This window comes from Hermetia illucens, chromosome 1 (assembly GCF_905115235.1).
Source record: "Hermetia illucens chromosome 1, iHerIll2.2.curated.20191125, whole genome shotgun sequence".
Taxonomy (NCBI): domain Eukaryota; kingdom Metazoa; phylum Arthropoda; class Insecta; order Diptera; family Stratiomyidae; genus Hermetia; species Hermetia illucens.
Genome location: NC_051849.1, coordinates 125,372,360 through 125,391,086, shown reverse-complemented (window position 1 = coordinate 125,391,086; position 18,727 = coordinate 125,372,360). Strand labels below are relative to the sequence as shown.

Below are 18,727 nucleotides of genomic sequence, written 5' to 3'. Positions count from 1 at the left end.
GTTTCCCACCTGTTTCGACGTTTCACCTGAAGGTTCTAAAATAACAACGCGAAGTGAAATTGAAAACTCAGATAACGAATAACAATCGAGGTTAGGCACTAAAACCAACAACGGAGTGATTGCGTGCGTGCGGAGTGAGAGCTGTCAAATGAAGTTCATTTTACCGACTTCTATGACGTTATATATAACAAGTCCAATGCGAAATGCGAAAAATTGAACTTTGCGATGCGTGACAAATAAGTTTGCTGCGTCATTTGCGATATGGTGGCGCTTTTCGTTTTCGGCTACTACTTTTGAATGTAATTAATTTGATTGAATTCGTTTCGAGAACTCTGGAAGACACTATTTGCGTTGTAATTACTAATTATTAATGTCACTTGCATTAGTCACATCGCTTCCATTCATAAAAATTGAATTTAAGCCGAGGTATTTGCACTCTTAAAGGCATTAATTGTATGAATTTCATAACATAAAATACAGGAATATGCATAAACTAATTGGATAAACTTCAAGATTATCTGCAATGCCGTGATTTTGTGTGCGACAACCGAATTGCGTGCACATTTTATGTTATGAAAATTACGTAATTAATGCTGCGACTTAAATTCGATTTTTAGGAATGGAATGGGACTAATGCAAGTGACATTAATAAATAATACTTACAAAGCAAATAGTGTCTTCCAAAGTTCTTAAAACAAATTCATTCAAATCAAATACATTCAAAAGCGCCGCCATATTGCAAATGACATCATCTGTCATCAAAACGATCCTTGCCGACGTGGCACGAACTTTTTCGACCTGAAATCTTCATTGTAAATTGAAGCTGCGTACGGTCCGCAGCTTCTCTCCTGGGCATTCCGCACGCATCGTAGTTGTATTTCCCGCTTTGGAGACAAATGTCAAACGAAACCATTGGCGCTCATGAAGCCGTTGTAAATGTAAATTGGTGCTCCATCTGCACTTCAATTGTAGAATCAGGTAATCAAGTGTCATGTGTCAGAAAATACGGAAGGGTATGTCGAGTTGTTCTTTTTTCATGATTTATGAGTTATCGGAAAAGGTTCGTGCGCTAAAATTTGTTCGACGTTTAAGTTGGTTTCAAGTAAATCGATCGGTTGAATTAATGTTCTCTGGAGCCGTAATATACGAAAGAGTGCGGAACAATTAATCAGGAGTTGTGGCGATGACTTCAAGACATTGGGATTCACGGCTCATCTTGTTGGGAGTGTTCGTCCTTCTCCTGGTAGCATTCGTGCCCACCGACGTTCATGCAGAAAAAGAAATCCCTGTGACAAAATTTGGACAAAATGTTGGCGGACCGACAATGACTTTCCTTTATTGGTAGGTCTAACTGTCTGTTTGGTTTGAGAATGAAAGGCTAAGAAATTGTTCAATTAAGATAATTTATTTTTAATTGTTTGATATCAAGTATTCCCGGATCTATGCGTTGTATGGCCCAGGCTTCATTACGTACCTGTTTGAAAAAGAAATGTATCAACTTCCCTACATGTTGGTTAGAATTTTTGATTGAGGAATTAAACTAGGATTCAAGTAATGTCTAGTGTAACCGAGTTATATCACAAAAAAAATATAATTTTCATCACTAATTATATAGATAAATTACTGCAATGATAATGCAATATAATCAGTATTATTATATTAAAATTTAGGTTTTCAGTCCCTTGCGTCTCCGGGGGCGAATGAGAAGAGGCTTGAAGATTTTTGTACCATTGGAAAATTACAAAGTGACATTAATTTGATGGAGCCTCATCTCTGATGGGTGGCTTAACTGCGTCCGTTTGGCGTTCACGAAGGTCGCGACCCCAGCGAAGCTTGAGGTTTGCCCACTTGCAACTTGTTGTACAACTTCTTAAGCGCGGATCCCTCGTCCATGGACAAGCACCCAATGAAAGAAAAAAAAAGGTAGACGATTTTCTTCAAGAAGGAAGCACGATCAATGAATATAAGCAACAAGTAAATAATACCTAGCTACTGTTTTTCGGTCACAAGATGAAGGCGAGATAGCGTCTGTTGAATGATGCCCCCATCATGGATGAAAACGTTTAGCCTCTTTCTATCTTCTAAATTTATTCTTTAAATTGAATAAGATTTTACTTCTCAAAAGATGATACAGCATCTTGCACCACCATTTTTATCTCCTGAGCTATACTCTTTTTGGTCGGTCGCTTTCATTACCCTGTTGCCATAAATACTGACTCGGGACAACGTCGTCCTTTAACCGCCTTTTGCTTTCCACAGTCTCCAAAAGTATGTAGCTTATAATCGTCTTTTACAATATTGTTTCAACAGACAGCATTTTTGAAGTCGATCTTACTACACTTTTCACAAAGTTGTCTCCACTCTTCGCAAATGATTTCATTCTTCTGAAAACGAAAGAATTTCAGAGTGCTTCCCCTTTTACCTTGATAACGATCACAACCATTTATCGCGCACCTCACCGTTTTCAATTTATCACAAAAGTTTGCCTTAAACACGATTGTTAGAAAAATTAAAACCACAAACTCACAACACTTCTATATAAAATATTCGCAACAATTTGCAAATCGATAATCACTACCCAAGTGACGCCACTAAATTCAAATAAGACGGATATGATGTTTAAATGATATTCCCTTGTCTAGTCTGTGTACACTGCTCTTATTCGTTGAAAGTTTTCGATCGTTTCCTTCAAAACATTGAGACGAAATGTCACAGCAGACAAAGAGAACCTTCCATTAAATCACATTACATACAATTATATAAAGTATTTACTAAATAATTACTTCTTCAAAATTCTATTTTGACAATTAAAAACTGCCTACGAAACGAAACGTCATTCGTGGCTTCGCGAGCGCCATATGGACGCAGCTTATAAGGTTTTGATCTCAATTGGAATTTTTGTTATAGTTGACAAACCGATCTTTGAATTGAAGAAGGCAGGATGATGCTGCGTGGCAGTTTATTTGGACTTCAGCTTCTCTTCTACATGGTATCACTTTTTAAGGTTTTGTTTGGAACCAAATCTTACTAAAATGGATTCAATGTCTCTTTGTTCGTCTGTCACACAATTTACTCGGAAATGGCAGAACCGTACCGAATCGTTTTCATTTCTTGTTTTTAGTTATTTATCAGTATCAATTACCGGAGACAGACATGTGTGTATATGCTAACGAAGTAGAGTGTGTGCGTTAGTACCAACGGCAAAGTATCTAATAGGCAGTACCCGCAATAAATGGTCCGGACTTGCGAATGTATTACAAAAAATAATCCGTACACAACATAGCCTCTCAACATTTAGCAGGATCTACATGTGGTTTAGTGCCTATTGTGCGTACGGATAAGCTTCCCCAATACATTCACAAGTCCATTAAGTGTGGGTACTACTTATTAGATGACTGTGCCAACGACAGTATATCGAATAAGCAGTACCAACACTAAAGTGTCCGGATTTGAAAATCTATTGCCGAAGTATATCTGTACATATATAGTTGCTTAAAAAGCACAAAGCATAATCTTCGTCAAATCGCATTGGTAAGTGAGTGATGAAAAGGACATGTCAGCCATATTTGATTGAACGAAAAATTATGTGTCATGAGCTCTGTCATTTTTATTTCATACACCAAAACAAATCAAAAGAAGAAAAAAGTACCAAGTTGCAAATTTGTAATTGTCAATCTATTCTGCTATCAATAATCATGGTCACTAAAATAAAAACAAACTTTCATGTACAACGTCTCTATCCGTTAACTTCCCAATAAAATGTTCGTTGCTGGAAATTACTCAATTTACTAGATTTATAATCGATATGCAGAATATAAATGGATAGCAATTCAAGATAGTTTGCAATTTATAGAATTATTTTATTTTAATTATTAATTTATTTGCACTTCATTTCATCCAACATGCCAAACGGTGCAATTAGACACCGGATTGGCGGAAAACATTTTGACGATACCTACCCATCTGGTAATATCGTGTTCGTATTCGTAGTTTTACGTATTCACTTTTACATAGCCAAAAACGTGCCAATTTCAGCAATCCATTTGCAAGTCCGGGCGGCATGTCAAACACAGCTGATCCGATTTTCATTATATCTCGCTCATGCTCAAGGGCAGAGCAATTTGAAATGGTGTATACTCACACCTTTTTGTGGGGCAAGGGGGAGTGTGGTAGATATACTATACATCTGCGCCAATGGTTTACGTAAATAAAAGTTATCGCGTTGGGAGGTACTCAAACCAAAAAAAAAAAAATGAAACGCGATTTGTTAATTTCATTTATAATTTATTCGCCGCACCAACTTAAACACTAAACACAAAAAAATCGTTTAGACTGCGTTCAATATGAGGCAATAACCGCGAAAAGCTTATTGTGCAATAATCGTATTAATAATAATAATCGTTAGTGCAACAATCCATATTGGATCAGGGCCTTGAAGTGTGTTAGAGCACTTCATTCAAGGCCGTAACGGTACACTGCAGTATACTGCAGGAGGCAATGTGGTCAGCATTACGCTCGCCCGAGATTATTACCCTAATTTGACTCAGGTACTCATTCACAGCTGAGTCCACTGGTATCGGACGTCAAATCACGATACGAATTCCGCTGTCACCAGTGAGATTTGAACCGCGATCTTCCGTACGACAGCCTTGCGCTCTAACCACTAAGCTATCCGGACAATAATCGTATTGGAAAATAGAAATTGGGTCAACAGGTGAATAGCATTTGGGTATGATAAAGGTAAAAGAGGAAGAAAGGGAATAAAGGAGTGTGATAACTTATATGTTTGTGTTAATGTACGCATCAGTACACAGTAATCTATCTTTGAAGTGTGTATATATAAAAACATATATGTTGCATTTTGGCAATATATGAAGAATTATTTTGCATCTTTAGTAATGTGCTAATGGGAGAACGTGCGTAGAGAGTTGCTCACATAAGATGAACACAAAACCTTTATACTCGAAGTGCCGGGCATCCGGTATTCCGACTTATTTCTGTTTATTCAGAAGAATTATTATGCATTCTACCATCACCACTTTTATTTTTGTTACTTTTGGCTATTCAATTCGTTTCTAGACTTCTCTTCTACAGAGAAAACCCTACAGTGTTCCCTATTATGCTGTCGTCAATTAAATCTTGTGTTCAATCTCCTAATTTCTCCGAAGTTTCCGTAATTGTGTTCTACTTTATATATTCAGGGAATTGGGAATAAACATTTTGGGTATTGCCAGGTAGATGATTGGTTAGCAGTTTCGTTACACCTTTTTTGATAAACATAATATGTTTATTTGAATGTACTTGGAACAACGGACGTTCTTTTCATTGCAGTCTGACTTTCTAACTCCAAGTAAGTTTGTGGAGGTGGTTAGCACCACTACAGCATGAATATTTGCAAAGGAGCGTAATAATGAGGAAACAACGTGTGATAAAAATCAATTTTGAAAAATTTAAATTGCTGCTTAGGCGAATTGACATTGGTTTGCTATATTTGTGTATTTTGATTCGATTGTACTTAGTGTATTATTGAGCTGAATTACTGAACAATGTCATCATCAACCAGTCACAATATGCCATCTCGGATGACATCCTAAACTATGTTAAAGGTAAACTAGGATACTTGCCGACACCGTTTGCTTGCATTAAGTTAACGGGGGACAACAATCCTGGCCGAATCATAGCATCATTGAGAATTACAAATCCTCTGTCGTTTTGGCATTCCGGTATTTTCATCAAGGATTTTCAGTCACAAATTCGCCCTATAAATTTTCGAAATGATCGCTGCAGTTAATACCTTTTTCTTTATGCTCCCAAAGTTTGAGGAGCCTTAGAACCAATCTGCCGGATTTTAGATTACCCACAATACATCACATCATCTGTATGTCTGGAACTTGGCTCAATTTTAGAGTACACAACGGAGAGCTCCCCGATGGTATTACGCACCTCTTCCGGAAAAATTTAAACAGAACACCTTCCCCTTACTGTCATTTATAACAACAACTTCTTTTAGACAAAAAAGGTAACAATACCCGGGCCGAAAACTACCGATCTATATCCATCCCTTCTTCGTTCGTCAAAATTTTTGATAGAAAGACTATCTTTCTTCTCTTTTCGGTACCCTCAGCTTGAAAGACCAGCGTAGGCTTTCACACGGTCGCTCGAATGTGACCAATTTTTTTGAAATTCACCAACTTTGTTCCGAAGTCTCTAAATACAAGAAACGATGTCCATACAATCTAAATTGACCTTGCTTCTCACCAAACTCCGATCGTATGGTTTACCGGTGTTTACCTGTTCTAGCCCTTTATATGCAGGCGATTTAAAATTGTTTTCTATCCTCGGTTCGCCTACCGATCAGCGCAGGCTTCAATCAAACTTTCACACGTTATCTCGGTGATGCATTCGTAACAAGTTGCCACTTAATGTGAAAAAGTGATACCCTTAATGCTATTCAGAATGAACTTGCACCCGTTCCGACACCCGTTCATTGTGTAAAATACTGTAAACTTATTCACTTTATCATTGCCTACTATGTAATATTTTCTCTAAAAATACTGTAAACTTATCATTGCCTACTATGTAATATTTTTCCTAAAATACTGTAAATTGATATGTACCGGCCTACTAAGTATAGGTAAAAATTGTATAAAAAAGGAAATATAAATTAAAAATACGTAGTTCGTTGGAACTATCAAACTCAAGCTTAACGTGTTTCATTCTGTGGAGTCCAAGCAATTCGCTGCTCCCATAATTTACACTGCTTGATTAGGTCATTGTGGAGTTCAGGCAATTGCTGCTCCCATAGCTGGTTAGTCTGGAGTTTTGGCATTTAGCTGCTCCGACTAACCATAATCTAATCTAGAAAGAAAGAAGAATAAGGTATTGCCAAGTGGACTGGCAACAATCACATAAGGTGGCACATCACAGGGATTGCCAAGTGGACTGGCAACAACCACATAAGGTGACACATCACAATTGTCTTGATGGTCCGCCTTTAGCGTGATTGCCTTACTAGGTGTACTAGGTTACTATGTGTAACCTTTGACAGCAAACTTTGATTTAATTTCCATTATAACGATGTATTCGGCCGCGCTTCCAAAATGTCTGGCTTTATCCTTCGTTCCTCCATTCCTCAGTCATCCTTTATAAATCCGTCGTCCGTAATATTCTTGAATATGTTTCCATAATTGTGATTGCGGCGCTATTGAATCTGTGCAAAGGAGATTTATTCAATTCCTAACCTTTAAAAAGAACATTGCCTATTCGACATATCCTGAACGTGTGGCCTTCCTTAACATGGCAACTCTGTGATTCGATAGATCCTTGGTTGACGAAACTTCGTAATGGCTTGATGGACAGCTCTGTAGCCTCCGAAATTTATTAACATTGACACATCACATAATATTCGTAAGTTAATGTTTTTTAGGTTCCTTACGTAGAGCCCTTGTCCTACTTCAACTGCCCCTTGCCCAGAATGTTATGGGATTATAGCCGTTTTCAGTTTGATCCTGTCGCTTCATCCCTAGCCACTCGCAAAAATAAATTCATTGACACTTTGTAATTTTTTGTTTTTCTTCTGTTTTCTATATGCAATAAGTAATTGGAATATTCTCCCTTTGTTGTTGATCAAATAAATACTAAATACATGAGAACCGGCAAGTTTATTGTCTGATAGAGTAAGCGCTTTGACCCTATGGTGAGAATTGTCGAACGCAACAGTTTTTGTAAACTGAAATAGACTCTGTAGGCTGCCAACAACAGTCTGTGAATTTTATCGTCATAGCTGTTATCGGTTGTGATATGTGTCTGAAAGGTGGAATTTCCCATTGTTCTTATTTGACCAGTGCCATTTGATGCTGTTGCTTTCGTTTTTGGTACTAACGCTGTCACCATATATTTCGTCTTGCTTCGTCACTTTTCCAGGACCAAGTTGAAAAAGATGCACGATAGGGCATACCCTTCTATTGGACCATTGTTCATTTTATCTGGCGTCGCACGTTGGTCAGGGCCAGTCTTATAAATTTCGTCAGGATATCGAATTCTCTTATGGTCGTGTACCGTTTAACTTTGGCTATGCTATCATATGCCACCTTGAAATCGATGAAAGGACGGTGCTACTGGTGACCATATTCCAACACTTTTTATATCGCTTGCGCAGAGAGAAAATCTAATCTGTTACTGATTCGGCTGGAGTGAAGCATCTCTAGTGTGGGCTGTTGATGTTCTGAGCGTATGTGGCTATCCGGCCTAGCAAGATAGCGTAGAATATCTTATAGATGGTATTGAGCAACGGGATACCTCTATTGCTGCATTGCGTGATATTCTCTTCTTATGTATAGGACAGATAATGCCAACTGAACACCTTCCCATCGTCAAAGAGCTAGCTTGAAACCGTTTGTCACATTATTTCGGGCTAGTCCCTGAACTATCCCGTCTTGCGGAGCCTTCAAATCAGGGAATTCCTTCCACAAACGGGAGGGAAGAGGAGGAAGGGAACTGTCACTTCAAGGAACCCCCTGCCATCCGGCTCCTCCACCGGTCGAGCTCTATCTTCTTAGCAACGAGAAGGGCCCGAACATAATCGGCAACACGGCTCCACCTGTCAGCACTCCTCAGCATCTCTTCGACAATGTTGTCTGGAGAGAGATGCCCTGTGTTTAAAAAGAGATGCTGACGAACCACATCCCACCTTCCACAAGAAAAAAAAAAAGTGTGGTGGGCGTCGTCCACAACTCCATTGCAAAACACACAATCCGGAGACAGCGCGGTGCGCAGACGCCACCCACAAAGCTCCCTCTCTCTGTACTTTGGCGAGACATTTACGATATAGCTCCTTGTTAAGAGCGTCAGCTCAAACCTCTACGCCGTAGAGCAGGACAGACTGCTTTGAACTCATCAGGAGACGTCGCCTGCTAGACGTAGGACCCCCAATTTTTGCCATTAGCCTACTTAACGCCGAAACTCCAGCTGCAGCCTTGTTCGTTGCTGCTTTGATTTGCTCAAAAAAGCTCATCGCTTCTTTTGACTCGATTATCGACTCACCGAACGATATGGGACGCAGGGTCGCAATTCACTTTCTAGTCAGGATGACTACTTCGGTTTTTTCCAGTGCAAGGTTGAAACCATGAGTAGTCATCCATCCGCTTACCCGTCACATCAATATGCCGTGTCTGCTTTGTGCCTGTTCGACAGTGCGCCCAGCAACAAGCGCCGCGACATCATCTGCATAGCAGACCAAGTGCGACTCTCCTGGCATTTTGAGTTTAAGTAGACGAATATAGGTAGCGTTCCAGAGGTCCAGCCCTAGGATGGATCCCTGTGCTAACCCCGACGTGACCTCCTCCCCGACCATCCTCCTTTGTTTTATAGAGCAGGGAGCGGTTCCTCAAATAGCCCCTCAATATCCGTAAGACATAGTTCGGCACGTTGAAAGTATTGTCTAGTGTGCCTAGAATGTCTTACGAGGAATCGTCGAATTCGGCTATGTGAACGAGCAGGGAAAGTGCCCTCTTTCAGGCAAGCGTTGAATGCCAGCAGTGAGTTTTGCACTTGTTGATTGTGCTGCGGAGCCTCCTTTTGGCTGATTTGTACACCATCATTATGGTATATGTCTCCTCCCGCTCGCTTAGACGTTGTGTTAAGCGGCAGAGCCAGTGACACTCCTTTCGGAGCTCTGCGATTTCCACTGCCCACCAATACGTGGAAGGTTTGCCACGCCTCGATGCCCTCCTGGGCATGGAGACTCCGCAGGCCATCGTTATCAGACTTATAACTAAATTTACGACAGTGCCAACTGCGGCGCCACCGTTGCCAGGACTACCCACCAACGCGGCCCCACCTGTTGGAAGAGTTTCGACAAACTTCCCGGTGTTCACTTTCGCGACGTTCCATGCACAGAAAGATCGCCGGGGTGGCGCACACGAACAGTTTGCGTATTCTAGCTCTTTCTAATTCAGCTCTGAAAACTGGACACCGCCCCGACCCCGCAGTGTCCGCAACGTCCTCATCAGTCGCGCCACGGTCCCTGCATAGGACGCAGCTTTCCTTTTCATTGCAGGTGTTCGCTTTATGACCTGCCTGACCGCATTTACGGCATGTTGCCCTTCTGTCAGGTCCCCGACAATTTGCAGATGTGTGCCCATAATCCAAACACCTAACATTTTGTTGGGGCGGCCTGGATTTGTATCCTACACACTACCAAACCAATTCTTATTTTCCCGCACCACCACAGCGAGTTTTTGGCCTCGGGAGTTCGCAGGGGTGATACCAATCCGGTCATTGGTTACCTCCGGACATTCGCGTTTGATGGCCTTTTCTACCTCACTCTTTTCTGTGAGACAGTCAAGGCTTCGGATTTCCAAAGATCACGTGGGTTCCAGGCTGGAAACCAAAGCTTTTTCTCAGCAGAAGCTCCTTGACTGCTTCACAAAACGTAACTTTATTTATTGTCTTCGGGCCTAGTTCGACTAGGATTCCACCACCCTTCGTTTTACAAATGGAGGACACTTCTGCTCCGTTATCTTCGGGTTTAATCTTCTAACGGATTTCGCTGATGACTTCCGCAAAGCTGGCGGTCTAGTTCTCCTTTGTCTCCCCACTTTTTTTGGAGCTCCGTCTTTCTGATGGCTCGACCTGGCCTGAATGAAGTCTCCTTCAGATGTCCCTTCCTCCTTTCGTTTTTTTCCAACTTCGCTCGCGAACCGCGCATTTTCGTGCTGCGAATAAACGTTGTTTTTATACAGCATTTAAATTGTTTACAAACGCATCGTGTGCAAGGGAGCGGGCCACAATAGTCAGGAACGAGTATACCCTGGGGGACAAAACCCCTACCTCAGTTCCCTGAGGCCTAACCTACGATTAGCTGATCCAGGAACTCACGGCCGGATCAGCGCTCGCTCGGAGCAACGCGGTCTACTAATACCAGTTCAATGCACACTACCCGACCAGGGTCTCGAAGGGGCTGGTTCCTGATACACGCCACAACTACTTGGCAAAGCTAGGCTTACATGACCCCATCGGTTCCGGGAACTCCCAGTGTTTCCCGGCGTGTATCGATCATTAGCAGTTCGCTCTTCACCGAAAACTTTCTCGAGGCTACTACGGAGGACCCAGGTATTATGCCAGCTAGGGGGTCAGAACTACTTGCTCCTGCACTTTGGGGACGCCACTCGTTGACGAACCCTGAGGGAACGGGAACACGGGCTTTGGAAAGTACTAATCGAGATCTTTCATTTAATATCCCACATGACTATATTTGGTTTGAAAAAAAAATTATATCCCTATTTTGCATGTATGGGGACTCTCCCTTAACTTCGACGTAGAATGATGTAACTCACTACATGATTTTAATAAAACCTTAAAAAGAACGGAATGAAAAATATCAAAGTATCATTAACCAATCCATGAACAGCTTTTTAAATTAATTTAATCATTTGCAAGTCGTTCATCAACTAGTGCTCAAGGTATGGGACAGCGAATCAATGCCTGACGACTGGCAACGAGGTCTTATACATAAAAAGAGAGATATCACACAGTGCAGCAATTATAGAGGTATCACGTTGCTGAGTACCATCTATCTTGCTAGGCCGGATAGCCCCATTCGCCCAGAACATCATTGACCCATACCAAAGAGGCTTCACTCCAGGCTCCAGGCAAATCAGCAACAGATCAGATTTTCTCTGTGCGGCAAGCGATGGAAAAACTGTCGGAATATGGACAAAGCCGCCTATGATAGCATAGCCAGGGTAAAACTCTGCACGGCCACGAGAGAATTCGGTATCCCGACGAAATCGACAAGACTGACTAGGCTGACCCTGACCAATGTGCGAGGCCAGATAAGACCATTCGACATCAACAACGGTTTACGACAAGGGGATGCCCTACCATGCGTCCTCTTTAACCTGGCCCTCAAGAAAGTGATCCGTTATGCTGATGTAAATGCAATAGGTACGATCCTCTTTAAGTCCACCCAACTACTGGCCTATGCTAACGATATCGACATCATTGGAAGAACGCCCCGAGACGTACAAACTGCCTTCATCCAGATCGAGCAGGCGGCGCGAGATCTTGGGCTGCACATCAAGGAAGGCAAGACAAAATATATGGTGGCAACGTCAGCACCGATAAACAACCAACCAACAATATCAAACCGCACTGGTCAAACGGAAAGAATAAAGTTAGGAGAATACAACTTTGAGATCGTTGATAATTTCTCCTATCTAGGGTCGAAAATCACAACCGATAAGAGCTACGATGATGAAATCCGCGCACGGTTGTTTTCAGCCAACAGAGCCTATTTCAGTTCCGCTCGAAACTTCTCACCATAGGGTCAAAGACGTTACTGTACAAAACAATGATCTTGCCAGTCCTCATGTATTCCTCGGAAACTTGGGTTCTTAGCAAGAAAAATTGCGAACTCTTGGCCGCGTTCGAGAGAAGAATCCTCCGAAGAATTTTTGGCCCCCTACATGAGGATGGACGATTCCGTAGCCTACACAATGATGAAATCTATGAGCGATACCGTGACCGTCCGGTTGTGGATAAAATCCGGCTCAATAGGTTACGGTGGGCCTGTCACTTAATCCGTATAGATGAGAATGATCCCGCCGGGAAAGTCTATAAGGGCAATATCTATGGTAGAAAATGAAGACGAGACAGACCTTGCCTAAGATGGAGCGATGGCGTAGGCCAGGACGCCAGACAGCTTTTGGGGATATCGAATTGGTGGACCTCGGCGCAAAACCGGGATGTCTGGACTTCCTTATTAAGGCAGGCTAGTTACTCGTTTTCACTCAACGCAGGTCGTAGTCACTAGGGAAAATTGCAGTATGAACACAAACCACCGTAGCTCACGGATGTTCTCAAACTGCGTCACGTTTCACAAAAAGTCAATGGGAGTCTGGCCTTGTAGAAAAGATTTCTACGTTTATATTTGAACATAATATCAATTTGCAATTTCAATCAATACTCTCAGTTTCTTAGCAAAAAAAAATTATTGAAAAACCTGTTGTCTGGAGGATCTTTTACTTTTAATGATACTTATATTTTGACATCCTCCTCGCAAACGTGGAGTGCACAACTATTTGCTTATGCTTTCAAAGTCGATAACATCAAGTTTCGTTTTAGTTATTATTTACTGGATGCACACAATATTATATGGTGCAGTGGCTCTTGTCTAGGGAACCGGTCCCTGCCCAGTGTATCTCTTATAACGCTGTGACATCAGCCTTGTATTGGGGACCAGTATTCTGTGCAGAGAACCCACGTTCTGTGAGAAAATGCGCTTTGTAAACCAAAACTTCATTAAAATCGATTTGTCTGTCTCGGGTGTAATTTCTTCAGCGAATACAGCCGTGTGGGTTATCAATGAAACGTCTTAATTAGCACTTTCCGAAGTGGGTCCTAAAATGTCTAACCGAAAAATCTGAAAGAAGTAATACATCAACTCCTATACCATATCTAGGGCTCAAAACTACCTCCATACATATATATATCTACTGAAACAATTTTAATAATAGTATATTATTATATTTTTTGAAAATCGGTCTTCATAGAATCATAACCATTTCGGTTTAGTATAGGCTATAATATAGAGCATGATACTTTGAAGAATAAGAGGTTTAAATTATAATTTCACCGGCAAATTTATAGAAGTCAAATTCTCGCTTTTGTTTCAATTTGCTGTAACTCAAGATATTGAATGTCAATATGACACTTAAGTGGACAGTTGTATACTGGAATCTTCTTAGGTAAGAAATTAATAGAACCTGTCAAACCTGGGGCCCGAGCTTTCGCTTGTCGGCTTATTTATTTAAATTAAGTAGATCGTAAAAATTAACAGCACATTTACTTTATTTTGAACCTTGAGTTTCCTCTGTTTAATGTGCTAGCCGAGTTTTTTTTTTGTGCGTTATAGACGGAGAGCTGCAGCTACATGACTCGTTGCACGAAAAATTTTACCTGGAAATGGATTGTTGTCGATGAAACAACGCTAAATTTTTCCTTAGATATTCAACAAAGACCCACAAATACATGACAAACATTGTCAGAAAACTAGGTGGAAGATGCAAAAAACACGCAAAATTTGCTTATTAAAAAGTACTTTGACAAGATATCCTTCACGTATACAGGGTGTAACAAAATTACCGGACAAACTATATGCCAAGCCATTCCTCATCCAATGCTAAGTAAAAAATGTTAAATGATTTTTTTTCGATTACTTTGTTATTTCGCCCAATTTTTCCTCGAAATTTAACATACACAATGTACTAATTGTCTTACAAAAAACTAACCTCCGTTTCATCCTAATACAATTTTGTTAACGTCATTTTATCAATTTGTGTTATTTGCAATAGGTTAAAACCTACTTATTGAAAATAAACATCAACCTTAAGCCGTAGACAAAAAAATAAGTAATAACCTTTCATAACTGCTAGTTAATGGATATAATTGATTTCTGCTAACCTTGATTCATTAGAAGACACCATTAGCACTTCAGTGTAATCGGTTTTCAATTACTAGGGGTTCGTAGGAGCATTTAAAAAATTAGATGAATAGAAGAAAATTAAATTCGACTGGTATTCTAAGTGTTACTGTAACTTACTCAAATCATCAGAGTTTTAAACAGACAATTCGGCATATAAAATATAAAAAAGTTTCGCGATTTTGTGAAAGAATTAATCGAAAATCGTTATTTTACTAAAAACATTTTTTTTACCCATGAAGGGATTTTACTTAGCACACTCTCATATTTAATGTGAATAAACCAAAATTTTCGTCGACCGATCCCCATAAAACAGGCATTATCATTGTCAGTGGCCAGAACTGAGCGATTAAAATATCTCGGGTCAATGCCAATACCAGCCAATGGGGAACTGCCTTATGAAATTACTCCAGGCATTAGTGCAACCTGTCGCACTCTATGCTTTTGCGTGAAGGCCGACCATAAAAACAATGAACGGCTCCTCACGGTACTGGAAACGAAACCTAAAAGAAAGAAGAATAGACACCGGTGAACTGAATCGTGAAACATATTACCAAAACCGATGGAATTTTAAAGTTTGGGCGGAAATTGGAGACCAACTTAAAGGTCTTATATTCAACCAAGATGATTGACAGGTGAAGGGTGTAAATTGTGTTGCAGAATGTCCCGCTCGATTTATTACAAAATGTGCCACTTAAGGGGGTCATCCCGTGTGTTCTTTTGGCAACAATTTTATCTAGATATAGTATAGAATATATGAGCAAAGTGATTTTTTTATATTCGGAGTGGTACGGAAATGACAGTGTTAAACAAGTGATAAGTCACATGCCAGATTTATGTCGATCGTCGTAATAAAGCTCGTACTTATCGGTCCGAATGATTTCGCTAAAAGGGCAAGAATTGAAGCCAAGGCTGTACATATGTTTCTTGAAGAAAGCTAAGGTTTATGGATATCAATTCGTCAATACCACAAAAAAGTGAGCTCACATGAATGGGGGTTCACAAGGGAACATTTTATATTAAGTTTCTGGGTCATTTGTATATTAATATTCATTACTCCAGCCAGACATATGTGTGTGTATGTATATATACGTGCCAATGAAGTTTGTGAGTAGTTAATCCAAATAGATATATTAGTACCAGCGGTATTCAATATACGTACTATATATGCTTATATGTATACTTTTGTGCATGATGTAAACCGGAAATATAAGTACGATCAATTTATATATGCACGTATATGTACAGTATTCGGTAATAGGCAGTTTGTTTGTTTAGAGTGAGAATAATATCTATGTCTGCAATATTTACGCATATTTTGTACTTTGGAAAAATATGAAGGAATATGTTGGATTTGTAGTTATATATGGATGGAAAAATGTGCGTAGAAGTTTCTCACATGAGGTGAACACAAAACCTTTATACCCGAAGCGCCCAGCTTCCGGTATTCCGACTTGTTTTATTATTCATTAAAGAAGCAATGGGGAAACACCAAAATTTCCAGAAAAAAGTTTAACAAGCCACCAAAAATTTACTTTTTAATAAGTCGGAAAGGTAAAATGCCCTTTATTTTTTTTTTCCTTTTAAGATGAGCATAACGCCATCTATTGTAGCAGCAGAAAAACACTTTTTTTTGGAGATGGATATGTAAATTGTTCTATATTTCAATAATGAACTATCCTATCGGACTGGAAAAATTATTACGCATGCTTTGGTAAAAAAGTCCTAGTTGTACCTTCATCCAGTTCTTCACAAAATTTTCCAAAAATAAAAAACACAAAAAACGACTTTCACACGGGGTGACCCCCTTAATAGAAGGAACAAAATGTTGTTTCGCGAGAATTGAACATTTCCACTTAAATTCAGGCACATTATACTCTTCTGAACCAAACATATCGTTAATGGTGGAAAGACCCTTATAGAAAGAAGAAAGAAGTTTTGGCTTAAATAAGTAATACTGCTGCAAAGATATCAACCAGAATAACGTAATTTCAGTAAAAACTCTCCTATAGTTTAACAATGGAGGGTTTTTATTCCGAGCATTGCCGAAAAAAAGAAATAAAAGCACTTAGAATACATCTTTTAATTTTGATTCATCAAAGTCTCTGTTATCTCAAGTCGGGAAACCGGAAGCTAAGTGCTTCAGGTATTAAAGGATTCGTGTATTTATTATATAAGCATATATCCCATTTGTTCTTAGCTCATAATGTTTATGCATTTAGTTTGTGACAGCACTCACTGTGGTATAATAGAATGTGAGACATTTGCACAAAAGTGGCAAATTGTTAGACACAAACTAATACTGAGATTTCTACCAGAAGTAATATTTTCTATAGTATAGCCTATATACCTGCCAAAGTTGGCGATTCCAGGGTAAAATTAAGGAGGGGTGGGGGGTCCCTAGTCAATTCCTAGATATTCTGACTGTCCAGCTATTGCTTCACCGAGTAGAATCCAACCATTTCCAGATGAAAACAAGTCGGGAAACCAAAAGCTAAGTGCTTCAGGTATATAAGTATATTTAAGTGGGTGTCCGGATAGCTGAGTTGTTAGATCACAAGGCTGTCGTACGGAAGGTCGCGGTTCAAATCTCACTGGTGCCAGTCGACTAAGCTGTGAATGAGTACCTGAGTCAAATCAGGGTAATAATCTCGGGCGAGCGCAATGCTGACCACAATGCCTCCTACAGTGTACTACTGTAGTGTACCGGTACGGTCTTGAATGAAGTGCTCTAACACACTTCAAAGCTCTGATCCAATATGGATTGTTGCGCCAACGATTATGATTATTACATTTAAGTGGGTCATTATCCCATTTGTACCTAGCTCTTAATGTATATGTATTTAGTTTGTCACTCACTTTGGTATGATAGAATGCAAGAAATTTGCACAAAAGTGACAAATTGTTACACACAAACTGTTAACCGAAATTTCTACCAGTAGTACCATTCTCTATAGTATAGTCTATATACCTGCCAAAGTTGACGATTCCAGGTAAGATCAAGGAGGGAGGGCGTCCCTAGTCAACTCCTAGAAAACATACTTATAATAAATATGGCAATATACTATTATTAACTGAAGAGTATGGAGAGTATTTTGAGACCTAGACACTATGTGCTTGGACAACCATATTTCTTTTCAGATATTTGGGTTATCGGATTTCTAAGAATGGGTCCTCGTAGTAACTGATCCTTTTCAGACCCCCGCACTCCTTCCCTTTGCAAACAATGTCAAAACTAATATCGTTTTCGGAAAGTACTAATCGAGACCTTTGATATCACACATGACTATACTCAGTGGATGCTTCAGGTATGAAAGGTTTTGCGTATCTCTTTTATAAAGACATTTGAGTGCAGCATGTAATGTATGCATATATTATGTGAGCATATCCACTTTCGGGTGATATTGACATTCAAAGTCTTGAATTTGCAAAGTAGAGACAACTTTCACCTATTATAACTTTGTTAGTAGTAGTGCGATGTCCTTTGGTAGAATTATGCTTTATATTATAGCCTATATTGTTGCAAAATTTCGTAGTGCTAGGACGAACTTAAGGTGGAGTTTGCAGCCAGCTGAAAATTATAGTAATATGCTATTATCAACTTTATTTCAACAGATATGGGAGGGTATTTCGGAGCCCTGGTACCATACAGTGGCAGCATCTTGATTTTTTTTTTAGATTTTTCAGTTGGGTAGTTTCTGAGAATGGATTCGTTAAAGAAATGATCACTTTCATCCCCTTTCAACCCCTTTCCGGGTTCGGAAAGAATAACTATTTGGTGAAAAAAAATGTACACCCCCCTTTTGCATGTATGGGAACCCCCCTTAAATTCGACGTAAAAGGATGTAACTCACTGTAGCGCGAGCGTTCACAATTCCCACCTTTCTACCAAATTTGGTATCAATCGCTATAACCGTTTCCAAGAAAATGCATGTGACAAGCAGATCGACAGTAAAACGATTTTTTTTTGTTTTAGATAAAACCTTAAAGAATGTACATTCCTTATTTGACGGGATGCTACCCGCTGCAGTTGAAGCACATTAACATAAAAAATCTGATGTCTGATGCGTCCATAGAAAATGCTACGTGGATTCCACTTCCTCCTTACAGGATGGACACGTATTATCTTGGAGAATCCCTATTCTGAACATATGTGCAGTCATCTGGCTGGTGGTATTCTTACCCACAATACTTTTGCAAGTCTTCCTGCTTTTCAACAGGATAAACTTTGCAGTATGTTCCTTA

The 18,727-nt window shown here is 39.9% G+C and overlaps 1 protein-coding gene and 1 long non-coding RNA gene across 2 annotated transcripts in view; both read left to right on the top strand.

Moving 5' to 3' along the window:
• The first annotated feature begins 984 nt into the window (after positions 1–984).
• Positions 985–18,727, top strand: part of LOC119654181 (thioredoxin reductase-like selenoprotein T homolog CG3887) — a 56,352-nt gene continuing 38,609 nt past the window's right edge. The window contains exon 1 of the mRNA XM_038059371.1: positions 985–1,341. Coding sequence (XP_037915299.1) covers positions 1,184–1,341 — 158 coding nt within the window. The 5' untranslated portion in view covers positions 985–1,183. The remainder of the gene's footprint in view (positions 1,342–18,727) is intronic.
• On the top strand, positions 13,569–14,331 carry LOC119654186. The gene is made up of 2 exons (XR_005249791.1): positions 13,569–13,748; positions 13,916–14,331. It is a non-coding gene; the product is annotated as an uncharacterized LOC119654186 (long non-coding RNA).